General features: G+C 45.7%; 1 protein-coding gene and 1 long non-coding RNA gene across 3 annotated transcripts in view; one reads left to right on the top strand and one right to left on the bottom strand.

Moving 5' to 3' along the window:
• Window positions 1–15,552, bottom strand: part of LOC144325243 (uncharacterized) — a 69,246-nt gene that overhangs the window by 15,213 nt on the left and 38,481 nt on the right. The window lies entirely within an intron of this gene.
• LOC114585344 (SUN domain-containing protein 3-like) lies at window positions 3,368–15,412 on the top strand. Of its 2 annotated transcripts, XR_013390532.1 has the most exons (5): window positions 3,370–3,601; window positions 3,767–3,862; window positions 4,228–4,376; window positions 10,521–10,635; window positions 14,407–15,412. XR_013390532.1 is itself a non-coding variant. In XM_077917885.1 (4 exons), the coding sequence occupies exons 1-3, from the start codon at window positions 3,464–3,466 to the stop codon at window positions 4,339–4,341; spliced, it is 348 nt and encodes a 115-aa protein (XP_077774011.1). In that variant the 5' UTR covers window positions 3,368–3,463; the 3' UTR covers window positions 4,342–4,376; window positions 14,407–15,412. The 2 variants fall into 2 exon arrangements, 1 of the variants encoding a protein (XP_077774011.1); XM_077917885.1 differs by lacking the exon at window positions 10,521–10,635 and having other exon boundaries at window positions 3,368–3,601.

The following is a 15,552-nucleotide window of genomic DNA, read 5'->3' as shown; positions in this document are numbered from 1 at the left end:
TTCAACCAATTGGGGGGCACTTCAGTGGAAAGCAATCAGATTGAAAAAGAAGACTTTGCCCTGAAATCTGCAGGTAAGAAGAGGGTATAGATGGAGTGGTAGACAAACACTAGGAGGCAGCAGAGCTTCAAGGGAACAGTGAGACAGAGATGGAGCGAGCGGGGAAGAGAGGTGGTGTTGGGGTGGAAGCAGCAGTGATATAGTATGAGGGGAGTAACTCCTCTCTTGAATCTGTTGATTTCTGGTGTGTGCAAATATTTATCCACTAGAATATTGGCTGCAGGCTTCTAACTTCATATTAATATGGAATACCCTCCAACATTTCTCCAAGGGAAATAGGGACGTCCTAAGGAAAAGTCATAGGGACGTGGGTGGCGCTGTGATCTAAACCACAGAGCTTTGGGCTTGCCAATCAGGAGGTTGGCGGTTCGAATCCCCGCGGCGGGGTGAGCTCCTGTTGCTCGGTCCCAGCTCCTGCCCACCTAGCAGTTCGAAAGCACGTCAAGTGCAAGTAGAGAAATAGGTACTGCTCCAGTGGGAAGGTAAACGGAGTTTCCATGCGCTGCTCTGGTTTCAGTGTTCCATTGCGCCAGAAACGGCTTAGTCATGCTGGCCACATGACCCGGACGCTGTCTGCAGACAAACGCCGGCTCCCTCGGCCTATAGAGCGAGATGAGCCCCACAACCCCAGAGTCCTCCGCGACTGGACCTAATGGTCAGGGGTACCTTTACCTTTACCTTAAGGAAAAGTGGGACATTCCAGGATCAGATCAGAAACTGGGGTGGCTTCCATAAATCCAGGACTGTCCCTGGAAAACAGGGATACTTGGAGGGTCTGATATGGTACAATCGCAGCATTCTACTACGTAGGCTTTACGGCAAAGGTAGGGCATTTCAGGTAGCTGTTCCCCAAATTACATGTCGGAAGGGAAAGGGGGGGGGGAGAGGAAGCCCAAATGAATGACGTGATGGAAGGCGGGTGTAGGGGGGAGGAGAATCCCTCAGGACCAGACCAATCTGTCCCTCTCCCAGGAACCAATTTGGTGGTGAGGAAAAGGAATGGGAAGAGAGAAAGATGATTGAGTTATCAGAGAGAGAGAGAGAGAGAGAGAAGGGATGGTAGAAAGAGGAGAGAAACAGGCAGCGCTCCCCCCCCCCCCCCGGGGATACTCAAGGGTATGCAGTACCCCAAATATTTAAAGTGTGGCACTTACTGTAACAATTTAATGGTGAGTACTGGCACCTTTTTTTAAAAAAGCCCTATAGGATTTGCTTGATGATCACACATCGTGGCAGCTACTGATAAACTCAACAAAGGAAAATGAGAGGGATGAACCCTGTAGCAATGTATTTTAAAAAAATGAAGAACGTGACATTCCATTGCCAAATGTTCATTCTAGGAGTCATGGAGGAAGTAATGAAACAAAGCCATATTGGAGGCTGTTTGACTTGAACTGGGAAACCCCGATAGATTTGTGGCTAGCACTTGCCAACTGTGGTAATTTAATTCTGATTGGATTCTCTATGTTTCTCTTACTAATTTTTGATTGTGTATGTGTGTGTGTGTGTGTGTGTGTGTGAAACCGTCCCTATTTAATGCCCTAATATCTGTAGGTGCATCGATCGTAAAATTCAGCACAAGCTATGAAACGGGAGCGCAGCTTTGCATGTTGGGACTGTGCTGGGATTACTCACGAGCACCAGAAGTGATTCTTGAGGTAGGAATCTTGGAAAGCAATGTTTGGGGTCCTTCTCAATTTTTTTGACTCACCACCAGTACCTCTCAATCATCCATCCGATCTGGTGGAACACTCTGTCACAAGTGACCAGGGCCCTGCGGGACTTGACATCTTTCCTCAGGGCCTGCAAGGCAGAGCTGTTCCACCAGGCCTTTGGCAAGGGCACAGCCTGACTCCCTCCTTCGGCAATCTTCGCGGAGCTCTGGCCCAATGGCTGCCAGTGGCTTGAATTAATTAATTTTAGAATGAATGATTTTAGAGTGTTGTTTATGCTGTACTTTTGTACTGTTTTATTGTTGTTAGCCGCCCTGAGCCCGGCTAAGGCTGGGGAGGGCGGGATATGAATAAAATTTATTATTATTATTATTATTATTATTATTATTATTATTATTATTATCCAGCAGAGAAATCCACCTACCCTCCAGTCTCAATGGCATGGATTATTTGTACACCCCTATTTAGCCAAGAGCCCCCCCCCAAGCAGGAAACACTAATACACCTTAAGACAAAAGAAATATACAGTAAAAGCACAACACCTGAAACAAAATGATATAAAATAGCGGCAGGATTTTCAACAGCCAACATGATGCGGGTGAAATGGAATGTCCCACTGATATATCATCCAAAACCTGTTTGAAGTCCATATCATGATATTGTTTTCATAATTTTTGACCTGTCAATATATTGTGAATAATGATATGTGTGTGCTATGCAAAAAACACAATGTGAGAAAAACTGTGAAGCCAGCCAATGCCTCTCCATGGCTCCATCCTCATTTCAGACATTGTGATATACAGTCGTACCTTGGATCCCGGACGCCTTGCGAGTTGAACGCTTTGGTTCCCGAATGCAGCAAAACCGGAAGTGAGTGTTCTGGTTTGCGAACGTTCTTTGGAACCTGAACATCTGACGTGGCTTACACGGCTTCTGATTGACTGCAGGAGCTTCCTGCAGCCAATTGGAAGCCACGCCTTGGTTTCCGAACAGTTTGGAAGTCAAATGGACTTCCGGAATGGATTTTGTTCGACTTCCGAAGTACCACTGTATTGGTATATCACAATGTTTAGCTGGTGATATAGCACAATGTTGAAAACCAGTTATCACCCAACCCTACTGATCGATTCTACATAGCTCCATCCTTATTTCAGACACCGTGATATATCAACATAACATGATGTTTAAAAAGTAAAGAACCCCTGACAGTTAAGTCCAATCGCGAACGACTCTGGGGTTGTGGCGCTCATCTCGCTTTAGTGGCTGAGGGAGCCAGTGTTTGTCCACAGACAGGTTTTCCGGGTCATGTGACCAGCATACTAAGCCGCTTCTGGTGAAACCAGAGCAGTGCACGTAAATGCCGTTTACCTTCCCACCGGAGTGGTACCTATTTATCTCCTTGCACTTTGACGTGCTTTCAAACCGCCAGGTACCAAAAGCAGCCTCTTAACACTCTTCCAATAGTTTTGCTTCCCAGTGACAACCAGATAAAGGTGTCCAGACACGTTGACCTCTATCTCGTGTTGGCTGCCAAAGTAGGGACAAACTCTTGTTTCCCCCAGCACCACCACTGTTGGGGACTTGTAAAGAGTTACTTGAGTCTTTAGTGTAATTCGCATACAAACGACACTTATTTTCTGAATTCTCCAGATTTGTGTGTGCTCTCTTCTTGATAGGCATGAGACTGTTTTGTTTTTCAGCGGGATAACACCCCTGGGAATTGCTGGGCCATGCAAGGCTCTCAAGGCTATGTCGTCATCAAATTGTCCGAAGCCGTCTGCCCGGTTGCTGTGACCCTGGATCATATTTCAAAGAAAATTTCTCACACAGAAGAAATAACCAGTGCTCCAAAGAACTTCTCTATCTATGTGAGTAATTCCCCTATGGTTTTCAGGACTTTGCATTGAGAAATTTTAAAGGTGGAAGTTTTTTTTTAAAAGAACACTTATCAATGTTTGTATAACAACCTTTGGTTCATTTCTTTGAAGCCTCTTATCGAATCTCTTCAGCTTTCCCTCTTTGTCTCTTCTCAGGGATTCAAAGATGATTTTGAGAAGGAGGAAGGGAACTTTTTAGGGTCATTTGTCTACAGAATCGATGGTTTCCCTATGCAAACTTTCAAGCTGGAGGTATTATTATTATTATTATTATTATTCTATTTAATTTCTATGTTGCTTTATATTTCTAAGAAAAATCTCTAAGCGGTTTACAGCATATTAAAACATCAATGAAACTATCCAGAATCAAACATTTCTGAAGAAAGTCAAATTTAGAGTATACAGTCAAAGCAACATAACTAACAGAAAACCAAACTTTTATCTTAAAGATTTCAAAATAGAATATTACAAAGGAGGTCAACAGTGCCAGGTTCTGCGCCAGGTTCATGCATGCTGCATGGCACCCACAGTTGCGGTGCCAAGTTGGCACTCCTGCAACAAAATATACTTTACAGGAAGCAAAAAGTAACCTTCTATTTATGTCCCTGTATTTTCAGAGAGAAAATTCAGGTAAATTTCAATACCTGCTCTTGAAGATTTTGAGCAACTGGGACCATCCAAACTACACCTGCATCTATGGATTTCGTGTGTATGGGGAACGAATGGAGTGATGGAGTGATCAGAGAAATTCAGTATAATAAATACGGTACATCATAGCATATTTTTATTGTTATTGTGGCTAATATTGTTATTGTGGCTTTTCGTTAGGGTTTCCAACCTCAGACCCTCTTGCTCGGTGGTCTGAGACAGAATAACAACAACAACAACAACAACAACAACAACAACTATTTATACCCTGCCCATCTGGCTGGGCTTCCCCAGCCACTCTGGGCGGCTTCCAACAAAATATTAAAATACAATAGTCTGCCTTTTAGATGTCTTCTAAAAGTCTGTAGTTGTTTTTCTCTTTGATATCTGGTACAGTGGTGCCTCGCAAGACGAAAAGAATCCATTCCGCGATTCTCTTCGTCTTGCGGTTTTTTCGTCTTGCGAAGCAAGCCCATTAGCGGCTTAGCGGATTAGCGCTATTAGCGGCTTAGCGGGCTTAGCGGATCAGCTGATAAGCGGCTTAGCGGCTTAGCGGATCAGCTGTTAAGCGGCTTAGCGGATCAGCTGATAAGCGGCTTAGCGATCAGCTGTTAAGCGGCTTAGCAGCTTAGCAGATCAGCTGATAAGCAGCTTAGTGGCTTGGGAAAAAAGGGAGGGAGAAAAAAACCCTGCAGGAACTTGCAAGACATTTTCGTCTTGCGAAGCAAGCCCATAGGAAATTCGTTTTGCGAAGCACCTCCAAAATGGAAAACCCTTTCGTCTAGCGGGTTTTCCATCTTGCGAGGTATTCGTCTTGCGGGGCACCACTGTATTATGTGAAAGTGATATTGGAAATAGGGTATCCTTTGGTTAATCACAGTTAGGGGGGCCTCATTTCCCATTCCTCTCTGCAATATTGTTTCCACTCCACTGCGGTTTGTTTCCCACCAGACGCTATGTTATTCATCTTGTTGTCTGCTGTGGCGAAATTATGTCACTTAAGACAACCTACGCACAGTGGTGCCTGGCAAGACGAAAATAATCCGTTCCGCGATTCTCTTCGTCTTGCGGTTTTTTCATCTTGCGAAGCAAGCCCATTAGCGGCTTAGCGGCTTAGCGCTATTAGCGGCTTAGCGGGCTTAGCGGATCAGCTGATAAGCGGCTTAGCGGATCAGCTGATAAGCGGCTTGGCGATCAGCTGTTAAGCGGCTTAGCGGCTAAGCAGATCAGCTGATAAGCAGCTTAGCGCCTTGGGAAAAAGGGGGGGGAGGAAAACCCCCCTGCAGGAACTCGCAAGACATTTTCGTCTTGCGAAGCAAGCCCATAGGAAATTCGTTTTGCGAAGCACCTCCAAAATGGAAAACCCTTTCATCTAGCGGGTTTTCCGTCTTGCGAGGCATTCGTCTTGCGGGGCACCACTGTAATTAGCTACCTAAGTTATGTTATCATTACATTAAAGGTAAAGGTAAAGGGACCCCTGACCACTAGGTCCAGTCGTGACCGACTCTGGGGTTGCGGCGCTCATCTTGCTTTACTGGCTGAGGGAACAGGCGTACAGCTTCCAGGTCATGTGGTCAGTATGACTAAGCCGCTTCTGGCGAACTAGAGCAGCGCACGGAAACGCTGTTTACCTTCCCGCCGGAGCGATACCTATTTATCTACTTGTACTTTGACGTGCTTTCGAACTGCTAGGTTGGCAGGAGCAGGGACTGAACAATGGGAGCTCACCCCGCCGTGGGCATTCGAACCACCGACCTTCTGATCGGCAAGTCCTAGGCTCTGTGGTTTAACCCACAGCGCCACCCGCGTCCCTTATTATCATTACATTATTCGACCCCATTCATTTCAATGCAAAGGAAATGCAATGCAGATTGAGGGGGGTGGGGAGGAGGAGGAAATGTAATTACCTATCGTTTGCAGACTGAAAGCGACAACAGCGAATGCAGATCATATTTGCTGGGTTGATTTCCATGCTGGACATGGGACAAATGAGCAAAGACCGGCAAGTACAAACCCCTGCATTCTGGTGCCATCGGCTTTTGTGTGATCTGGAGCCAATGGCACCAGATGCATGGAATGGGTTAAGCTGGAGGAAAAACGTAGACTGTATGGCAAAAGGAAAGGGAATGCAAGATGTAGCTCTAGGCACATCGCAGTCCTGTTTTCGAGCGTAATCCATTCCGGAAGACCGTTTGAGTTCCGAAACGTTCGAAACCTGAAAACTCAGAACGGAAGCATCAAATTGGAAAACTCAATATAGAAAACTCAGTACGGAAGCCTGAAAACGGAAAACTCAATACAGAAGCCACGTTTCATGTTTGACTTCCCAGGCGCATTCGAAAACCGAAACATTTGTCAGCAGAGATGTTTGAAAACCAAGGTACCGCTGTACAGAAGTCTGCCTGAGTAGGCAAGATGTATGCCCATGCATGTCAGCTAAAGGAACACTCTGTATGGAAGGGATATCTTGGGAAATGGTAGTGTGCCCAAATGCCAAAATAGGACAGAGGCAAGGTAATGATGCCCCTCAGGGTGTGGGTGCAGAAGACATTCACAGTCGTATGGGATGAGGGAGAAAGTCCTTGCCCTGTTATCGTGTTCAAAAAACACTTGATTTAATAGATTTGTAAATGCATGCTTTCCCAGGCACAGAACATTTCATTCTGGTGACACAATAAAACGGTTTCTCTCAAAATGAGTGCAGCCTATTAGGCTGATAAAACTAATTTTGATTTTCTCGCAATCTTAGATATGGGCATTTCATGGAGCAAGCTCAATCTCTCCCTCCTCCCCAAGTTCTCTGATGAACTAGGGTTTGCAGCCCTCTGCAGGAAGTAAAAACAAATGTTGAGGCCAAACTACAAGCAAAGCCCCATTTTCTTTCACTGACAATTGAATATATCAGTGTATTGTATTATGGTAAGGGTAAAAAAGTAAAGGGCCCCCGGATGGTTAAGTCCAGTCAAAGGCGACTATGGGGTGTGGCGCTCATCTCGCTTTCAGGCCGAGGGAGCTGGTGTCTGTCCACAGACAGCTTTCTGGGTCATGTGGCCAGCAGGACTAAACCGCTTGTGGCACAATGGGACACCATGACGGAAACCAGAGCGCATGGAAACGCCGTTTACCTTCCTGCCGCAGCGGTACCTATTTATCTACTTGCACTACATGCTTTCGAACTGCTAGGTTGGCAGGAGCTGCAACGGAGCAACAGGAGCTCACCCCGTCGCAGGGATTCAAACCGCCGAACTTCTGATCGGCAAGCCCAAGAGGCTCGGTGGTTTAGACCACAGCACCACCCACGTCCTGCAAATGTATTATGACTATTTTGCAAAGACCTGCACACTCCAATCCTATTGGAATGAAGCCCCTGTATACAATGAGGCTTACTCTCAAATAGGTATATATAGGATTGCAGCTTCAGTTTTGCTTGGCTTTGTTTGCTATGGGGTATTGGGGACACAATGTGCTCTTTCTGGGGTAGTTCCTTCACCTATGGTCCCCATCCTGCACTCAGCTCCCACCTGTGGCTCCTAGAAGCTGTCAGCCTATGACAGCGACCACATCCCAGGAAATAACAGCAGCAGCAGCAACAGCAGCAACAACAATTTATTTCTACCCCACCTATTTGGCTGGGTTTCCCCAGCCACTCTGGGCAGCTCCCAACAGAATATTTTAAAAAAATGATAAAACATCAAAAACTCCCCTAAACAGGACTGCTTTCAGATGTCTTCTAAAAGTCAGATAGTTGTTTATTTCCTTGACATCTGATGGGAGGGTATTCCACAGGGAGGGCGCCACCACCGAGAAGGCCCTTTGCCTGGTTCCCTGTAACCCCACTTCTCGCGGGGAGGGAACTGCCAGAAGGCCCTTGGCGCTGGACCTTGGTGTCCAGGCTAAACGATGGGGGTGGAGACGCTCCTTCAGGTATACTGAGCTGAGGCCGTTTAGGGCTTTAAAGGTCAGCACCAACACTTTCAATTGTGCTCGGAAACATAAGGTAAAGGTAAAGGGACCCCTGACCATTAGGTCCAGTCATAACCGACTCTGGGGTTGCGGCGCTCATCTCGCTTTATTGGCTGAGGGAGCTGGTGTACAGCTTCCGGGTCATGTGGCCAGCATGACTAAGCCGCTTCTGGCGAATCAGAGCAGCGCATGGAAATGCTGGTTACCTTCCCGCCGGAGTGAGTGTGCATGCACACGAAAGCTCATACCAAGAACTAACTTAGTTGGTCTTTAAGGTGCTACTGGAAGGAATTTTTTTTTGTTTTGACTATGGCAGACCAACACGGCTACCCATCTGTAACTGGAACTATTTATCTACTTTCACTTTGACATGCTTTCGAACTGCTAGGTTCGGAAACATACTGGGAGCCAATATCTTCAGCTGGCTGGCTAAACCAGGTGTGGGTCCCAATAGGTCCCAAACTTTCAGTGACTAAGGGACTTTACCTGCATGTAAAGACAGGCTCTAGTGGATTGAGCAGACGAGACCCCCTAGAAGGTCCAATAGTCCAGAAGGTGGTTTCTGCATGTATTGTAAAGGGAAGTGAGGGGCAGAGGGGGCTTGTCAACCTGGGAAGGCAGTCCCTCAAGGAGAAGGAATAAAACAGATGTCTGGAGGGGCCCTTACTCCCAGGAAAGTGTGTATGGGATATAAAATGAATGAAGCTGGTTATGGTGATACTGGCCCTTCCCTGCTAGTCTGTCTGAGCACATGAAGAACTTCTTTCCCTGGTATGTAAACGGAACCAGATCTGCTTCCTGCATTTGAGGCTGAACATGAGCTTCCTGACTAAATGTGAAGAAAAAGATACTGACACAAAAGAAGAGATGGACAACGTTTGCCATTTGAGACTATACGTCCATCCCAAAGTCCAGCTGAAGCTCTAGAAGTGCTGGAGATGCAATGAGACTGAGGGTACATTCTATCATATATGGTGGACCTGTAAAAGGTTAAAAGAGTATTGGGAAATAATTCATAGTGAACTGGGAAAAAAATGTTTAAAAATACTTTCCCCCCAAAAATCAGAGTTCTTTTTGTTGGGGATAATTCAGACGGAAATTCCCAGGTGTCAAATAAGGTTATTTATGTATGCCACTACTGTGGCCCGTGTTTTGTTAGCCCCAAAATGGGAAATGAGCGAGGTCCCAACCAAAGAAGAATGGCAACTTAAACTGATGAAATATGTGCCGCTTGTGGACCTAACATACAGAATAAGAGAACAAGGAAAACATACGTTTAAAGAAGATTGGAAAATGTTTATTGAATATATGGAGGGAAATTGTGTATATTTGAAAACGTGGGCAGCATTAAGATAAATTCAACAGTGTAAATGAGTTTTGATGGATGTAATAATGGAATACTCAATGGTTTAGTTTATATGAAATACGCAGGGATTTATGTTATGCAAAATGAAACATGGGAAGTCACTGATATTTTAAGGTGGTTTAAATGAATATTCTAAAATGTAAAACAGAAAATTTAATAAAAATTATGGGGGGGGGGGAGAGAACTGCAATCTGTCTGGAAGTGAACTATGAAATACTTCAGAAATATGGAAGGGGCCGGCCCACCCATGAGGCAACTGGCTCAGGTGGCCCAGTCCACAGGGGCAGCAGATCCCAATCTATATCTTTATTTCTACCTTGTTCCTGATGTAGATGTTCACTCAGCCCTTCTTCCTTGGTGGGGAGGGGGTGCCAAAATGTGGTTCGCCTCAGGTGCCAAAACGTCTTGGGTCGGCCCTGGGAAGGAGAGGAAGTTTGAGAGCTTAGAGCAGTGATAATAAGAGAACAAGGAAAACATATTTCCAGTTACAGATGGGTAGCCGTGTTGGTCTGCCATAGTCAAAACAAAAAAAATTCCTTCCAGTAGCACCTTAAAGACCAACTAAGTTAGTTCTTGGTATGAGCTTTCGTGTGCATGCACACTTCTTCAGATACGAAGAAGTATGCATGCACACGAAAGCTCATACCAAGAACTAACTTAGTTGGTCTTTAAGGTGCTACTGGAAGGAAAACATATGTTTAACGAAGATTGGGAAATGTTTACTGAATATATGAGGGGAAATTGTGTATATTTGAAAACATGGGCAGCATTAAGATAAATTCAACAGTGTAAATAAGTTTTGATGGATGTAATAATGGAATACTGAATGGTTTAGTTTATATAAAATACGCAGGGATTTATGTTATGCAAAATAAACCATGGGAAGAGAAGAAGGGAAATCATTGATATTTTGAATATTGAATATATCACAAGATGATAAAGGCTCCACTGAAGTGAAATGCCACAGACAACAGCTCATTTCCCCAAAACAGAGAGGAAATTACCACATGAACGGACGTGAAGAGTAACAAGCTCTGATGATTTTCTGGTAAGAAATATTTGAATATAGGTGCAATGTCTACCCTCAGCCACTGGAGTGCACCAAACCTCCACCAGAAACAATTCTTTAAAAAAAGAGAACGAAAAAAGGTGGGGGAAAATGGCAAATAAACTTGCTAGCTGAAAGGAGGTGTATCACAGCTCGGCGGTAGAGCGCATATGCTTTGTGTGCAGAGGGCCGCAGGTTCAGTCCTTGGCATCTCCCTGGACTCTACAGTTCTCCTCAGTCCCAGTCAGAATGGCCAATGGTCAGGGATGATGGGAGTTGTAGTCCAACAACACCCATAGGTCCACTGACAGGAGTTATTAAGGAGTCGGATTCCCATCCTGGATTAAGAGTCAAAATCTCCCTTCCTGGGAAACTCTGGGAATTGCAGCTCTGTGAGGAGAATATGTCTCTCCTAAAAACTCTCAGCAAACTACAGTTCCCAGGGTTTTTTGTGTGTGAAAACTGGCTTAAAGTGGTATGGTTCTGCTTTATATTTCTAGTGCACAGAATCATAGAATCATAGAGTTGGAATAGACCACAAGGGCCATCGAGTCCAACCCCCTGCCAAGCAGGAAACACCATCAGAGCACTCCTGACATATGGTTCTCAAGCCTCTGCTTAAAGACCTCCAAAGAAGGAGACTCCACCACACTCCTTGGCAGCAAATTCCACTGTCGAACAGCTTTTACTGTCAGGAAGTTCTTCCTAATGTTTAGGTGGAATCTTCTTTCTTGTAGTTTGGATCCATTGCTCCGTGTCCGCTTCTCTGGAGCAGCAGAAAACAACCTTTCTCCCTCCTCTATATGACATCCTTTTATATATTTGAACATGGCTATCATATCACCCCTTAACCTCCTCTTCTCCAGGCTAAACATGCCCAGCTCCCTTAGCCGTTCCTCATAAGGCATCGTTTGACCATTTTGGTTGCCCTCCTCTGGACACGTTCCAGTTTGTCAGTGTCCTTCTTGAACTGTGGTGCCCAGAACTGGACACAGTACTCCAGGTGAGGTCTGACCAGAGCAGAATACAGTGGCACTATTACTTCCCTTGATCTAGATGCTATACTCATATTGATGCAGCCCAGAATTGCATTGGCTTTTTTAGCTGCCGCGTCACACTGTTGGCTCATGTCAAGTTTGTGGTCAACCAAGACTCCTAGATCCTTTTCACATGTACTGCTCTCAAGCCAGGTGTCACCAGTGCAGATGGTGGTGGGGCTCTGATTCAACGCCATTTCAGTCAGTTTCTCACTGCATTGTGGGAGGGAGCATTTTGTCCTTCACTTCAGGCAGGAAAAACATCTTCGGACAGCTCTGATGGGAGACATGGTGGGGAATTAAAATAGCCTTCTGTTTCCACCCCCTACAGCAGCAAAACTGTATTTTCAAGGCTGCCAATTTGAATGTTCATACTTCCCCCTAATGTATGTGTTTTTGTCTGCTTGGCAAGCTTCTTAGCCAAACTGGGAGAAGTGCAAATTTCGGAAGACAGCTGTGTTTCAGGTTGCACACTGTTTTGGAAGGCGTGAATTTTTATAGGTCCTGTTTTTCCAGTGAGACCTGAATTGAAGTTCTCTCCCGTTCCTCGATGCAATTGAAAGTTTAATGAATAGGCAATATATAATATCCTCTGAAGTGTTGACCAAAGTCACGGCAGGGACAAGACTATCGATATTTCCCAGCTAGAGGGGCTGTATCATCCATGTAGGAAATATAGCAGACTGAGGGAAGTAAAAAAAAATGTGAGGTGTTGTTCAGGTCTGAAGATATGACAGTTCTAAGAATTACGAGTTCATACATGAGACTTAATTCATGGACATTGTGATAAGAATTTTAAGGTATACAGTGGTACCTCGGGTTGTGGTTCGAGGTCCCGACCCCGGTGAAGTGAAATGAAGACACAAGGACACGTGATATAAGGTTAATGGGCTAGGAAAGGCCACAACTTTATTGGTTACAGCATTTAAAAGGTATTGGCTTAGGCATTGGATCGAAACAAGTGGGTTCTTCACCAGTAGGTGGAGCCTGTTGATGCCAATCCGACTATAGGCTCACCCCTGCTGTCACCGAGGGTCGTGCCAAGGCCTCCCGCCAAGCAGGCATCGGACGGAATACACGACCCCCAGATTCCTTTAACGGAATACCCCTAAAAATTGAAGGCATAGGCGATGGCCACACCTAGCACTTCCACTCAGCGCAACACATTATTCCAATGCCTAACCTACCCACCAATACCACAAAAGTTGTGACGATTGCTACGAGGTAGGCGAAAAAACCAATTAGCCTAGTGCCAAATGGAAAAACTCCTACCAGGCCCCCCAGCCAACCAGGGCGACCAACCTAAGGTCCATAGCAAGGCCAAAAACCCGAGCCCTAACTAAAGGGAGTGGAGGGTGGGTGACTCGCGAGGGGCGAAGGAAGGAAGAATGAGGCCGGGGGAAGGCTGGCGCTGCAGCAAAATGCTGCTGAACACGCCCCCACCGTGGCCCCCGGTTGGATGGCCACAGAGGGGGCGTGAGCGCCAGCCAGGTGAGTGGGCAGCAGGGGGCCACGCCCCCTGCTAGCCGGAGCTCGAGCCCCGACCACAACCCCTCCCCTCCCCTTCGGGGAGGAGAGTCTTTACATATGCTTCAGGTTACATACGCATCAGGTTACAGACTCCGCTAACCCAGAAATAGTGCTTCAGGTTAAGAACTTTGCTTCAGGATGAGAACAGAAATTGGGCTCCGGCGGCGCAGCAGCAGCAGGAGGCACCATTAGCTAAAGTGGTGCTTCAGGTTAAGAACAGTTTCAGGTTAAGTATGGACCTCCGGAACGAATTAAGTGCTTAACCCGAGGTACCACTGTACATCTATAAAATAGATGTTCATAAATGTACCAAGCAAACACACACAAATATGTCTGAAACCCACAGAAAAGTCCTGAAACCATTTTCTCTCTCCCAAAATGACCTCAAATATTTCTCTGCAAGGAAAAGGGAAATCTCCCCATGGTCTCCTGTCTTGAGGGCACATTTAAGATATGAATAGGGTGTGAGCCTGTGACCTGGATTCAGGAATTGAGTAGTTATCATAACAAAAGAGTGGCCAGGATGCCCAGGTAATCCAATCAGGTAACCTGGCAGACAGGAAGAAACAACACACCCAGATTTCCGCCCCTTCTCTGATGTATCTGGGGGGTGGTCTTGGGCCACACCCCTTCTGTGATGTACCCTGTTTCCCCGAAAATAAGACAGTGTCTTATATTAATTTTTGCTCCCAAAGATGCATCAGGTCTTATTTTCAGGGGATGTCTTATTTTTCCACGGTACACATTTATTGTTGAACAAAAAGAAAGAAAGAAAGAAAGAAAGAAAGAAAGAAAGAAAGAAAGAAAGAAAGAAAGAAAGAAAGAAAGAAATTTATTACCTGTATACGGTGCAACGTCTTACGGTAGCTTCGGGGGCCTTATATTCCAGGGTGGCTTAATTATCAGGGAGGCCTTATATTCGGGGGGGGGGGGGGCTGGAAGTAGGTCTTATTTTCGGGAGATGTCTTACTTTTGGGGAAACAGGATATGTATGATGTTTCTGGGGGTGGTCTTGGACTCCAGGACGGGCAATTTAAAATGCCTATATAAGGGCTTGCGTGCATGGCTCGGGGTTGTCCCCCCCCCCCATGTGTGTGTGGGGGAGCCCCCTGTTGCTACAGCTTTAATAAAGATCAGGCTTACTAGCTGCTTTGCTTCTCAATATTCTCTGGTTGATCTCTGTTATTTTCTCCTACTGATCAAGGGATCTACAAAAGGACTCTATATGGGCTCATGAGACGAGAAGACTCCCTGGAAAAGGCCCTGATGTTGGGGAAGATGGAGGGCACAAGGAGAAGGGGACGACAGAGGACGAGATGGTGGGACAGTTCTCGAAGCTACCAGCATGAGTTTGACCAAACTGTGGGAGGCAGTGGAAGACAGGAGTGCCTGGCATGCTCTGGTCCAGGGGGTCACAAAGAGTCGGACACGACTAAACGACTAAACAGCAACAACATGGGCTCTTGGGTACCCCATAAGAGAAAAGGAGCAGTCCCCCTCCCTCATAACAACAATACAAACTGTTTTCCCTGTAAAAATCTCCCTGTAAAATTTGCATTTCTTTCAGGTAGAGGGTTGATTTTTCAAATGGAAAACCAGAAGATGGCGCCCTTGCAGAGGGTGGAAAGAAAACCTAGTGTTTGAGTGGTAACACTGGAATAATGCCAAACAGCCATCGCACCACAAAGTGGGCTCAAGTCCATGAAACCCTTTGCCAGAATAAATTTGCTACAACCCACTGCTGTGCCGCTTTGCTGGTAAGCAAGTCCCACGGTGTTCAAGAGTGCTTCTTCCAAGCACGGTTGTGGCCCTAGTCTGTAAGGCATCGCGTAACAGTATGTTGGCCGTCGTTCTAAGATTAGCATGGCTCCCTGCTCCTCTGCAATTTAGCAAATAGTATTGTACCCGTGTATCTGTTTTCCTGTGCTGCAGAGACAAATCTGTCATCTTACCTTTGCAAAACATTCCCCCCCCCCACTGTGTAATTTCAGGTGCCTGAAGTTTGCCGTATCACTATGCATGCATTTTTGCTTCTAACACAATCTGGGTATTATTTTTGAATACTGTCATGAATATATTAGGGCTGCCATACATTCGCAAAATCCCAGACACCCCCGGGATTTTGATCCTGAAAATGGTGTCTGTGTGGATTTTTAAACGTCCGTTTCCCCAGACATATGGTAACCATGATAACTTCATTTTCTCGGGGGGGGGGGGGGCGAGAAAAAAATTGGGGGCAAGGAAAGCTCAACAACTTCGGTCCCCTCCTCAAAAAAAGTCAACTTCTTTTGTCCAGATTGTCATTTTCTGAAATATGGCAACCCTAGAATGCATACAATAAAACATGTAA

Source organism: Podarcis muralis, chromosome 1, assembly GCF_964188315.1.
Source record: "Podarcis muralis chromosome 1, rPodMur119.hap1.1, whole genome shotgun sequence".
Taxonomy (NCBI): Eukaryota; Metazoa; Chordata; class Lepidosauria; order Squamata; family Lacertidae; genus Podarcis; species Podarcis muralis.
This window is presented reverse-complemented; position numbering and strand designations above follow the sequence as displayed.

Bases quoted from the DNA above. Each gene is read 5' to 3' on its own strand.
- LOC114585344 (XM_077917885.1), top strand. From the start codon at position 3,464: ATGCAAGGCTCTCAAGGCTATGTCGTCATCAAATTGTCCGAAGCCGTC. The intron at 3,602-3,766 runs GTGAGTAATTCC...GTCTCTTCTCAG, and splicing joins CAAAGAACTTCTCTATCTAT to GGATTCAAAGATGATTTTGA. The intron at 3,863-4,227 runs GTATTATTATTA...CTGTATTTTCAG, and splicing joins TGCAAACTTTCAAGCTGGAG to AGAGAAAATTCAGGTAAATT.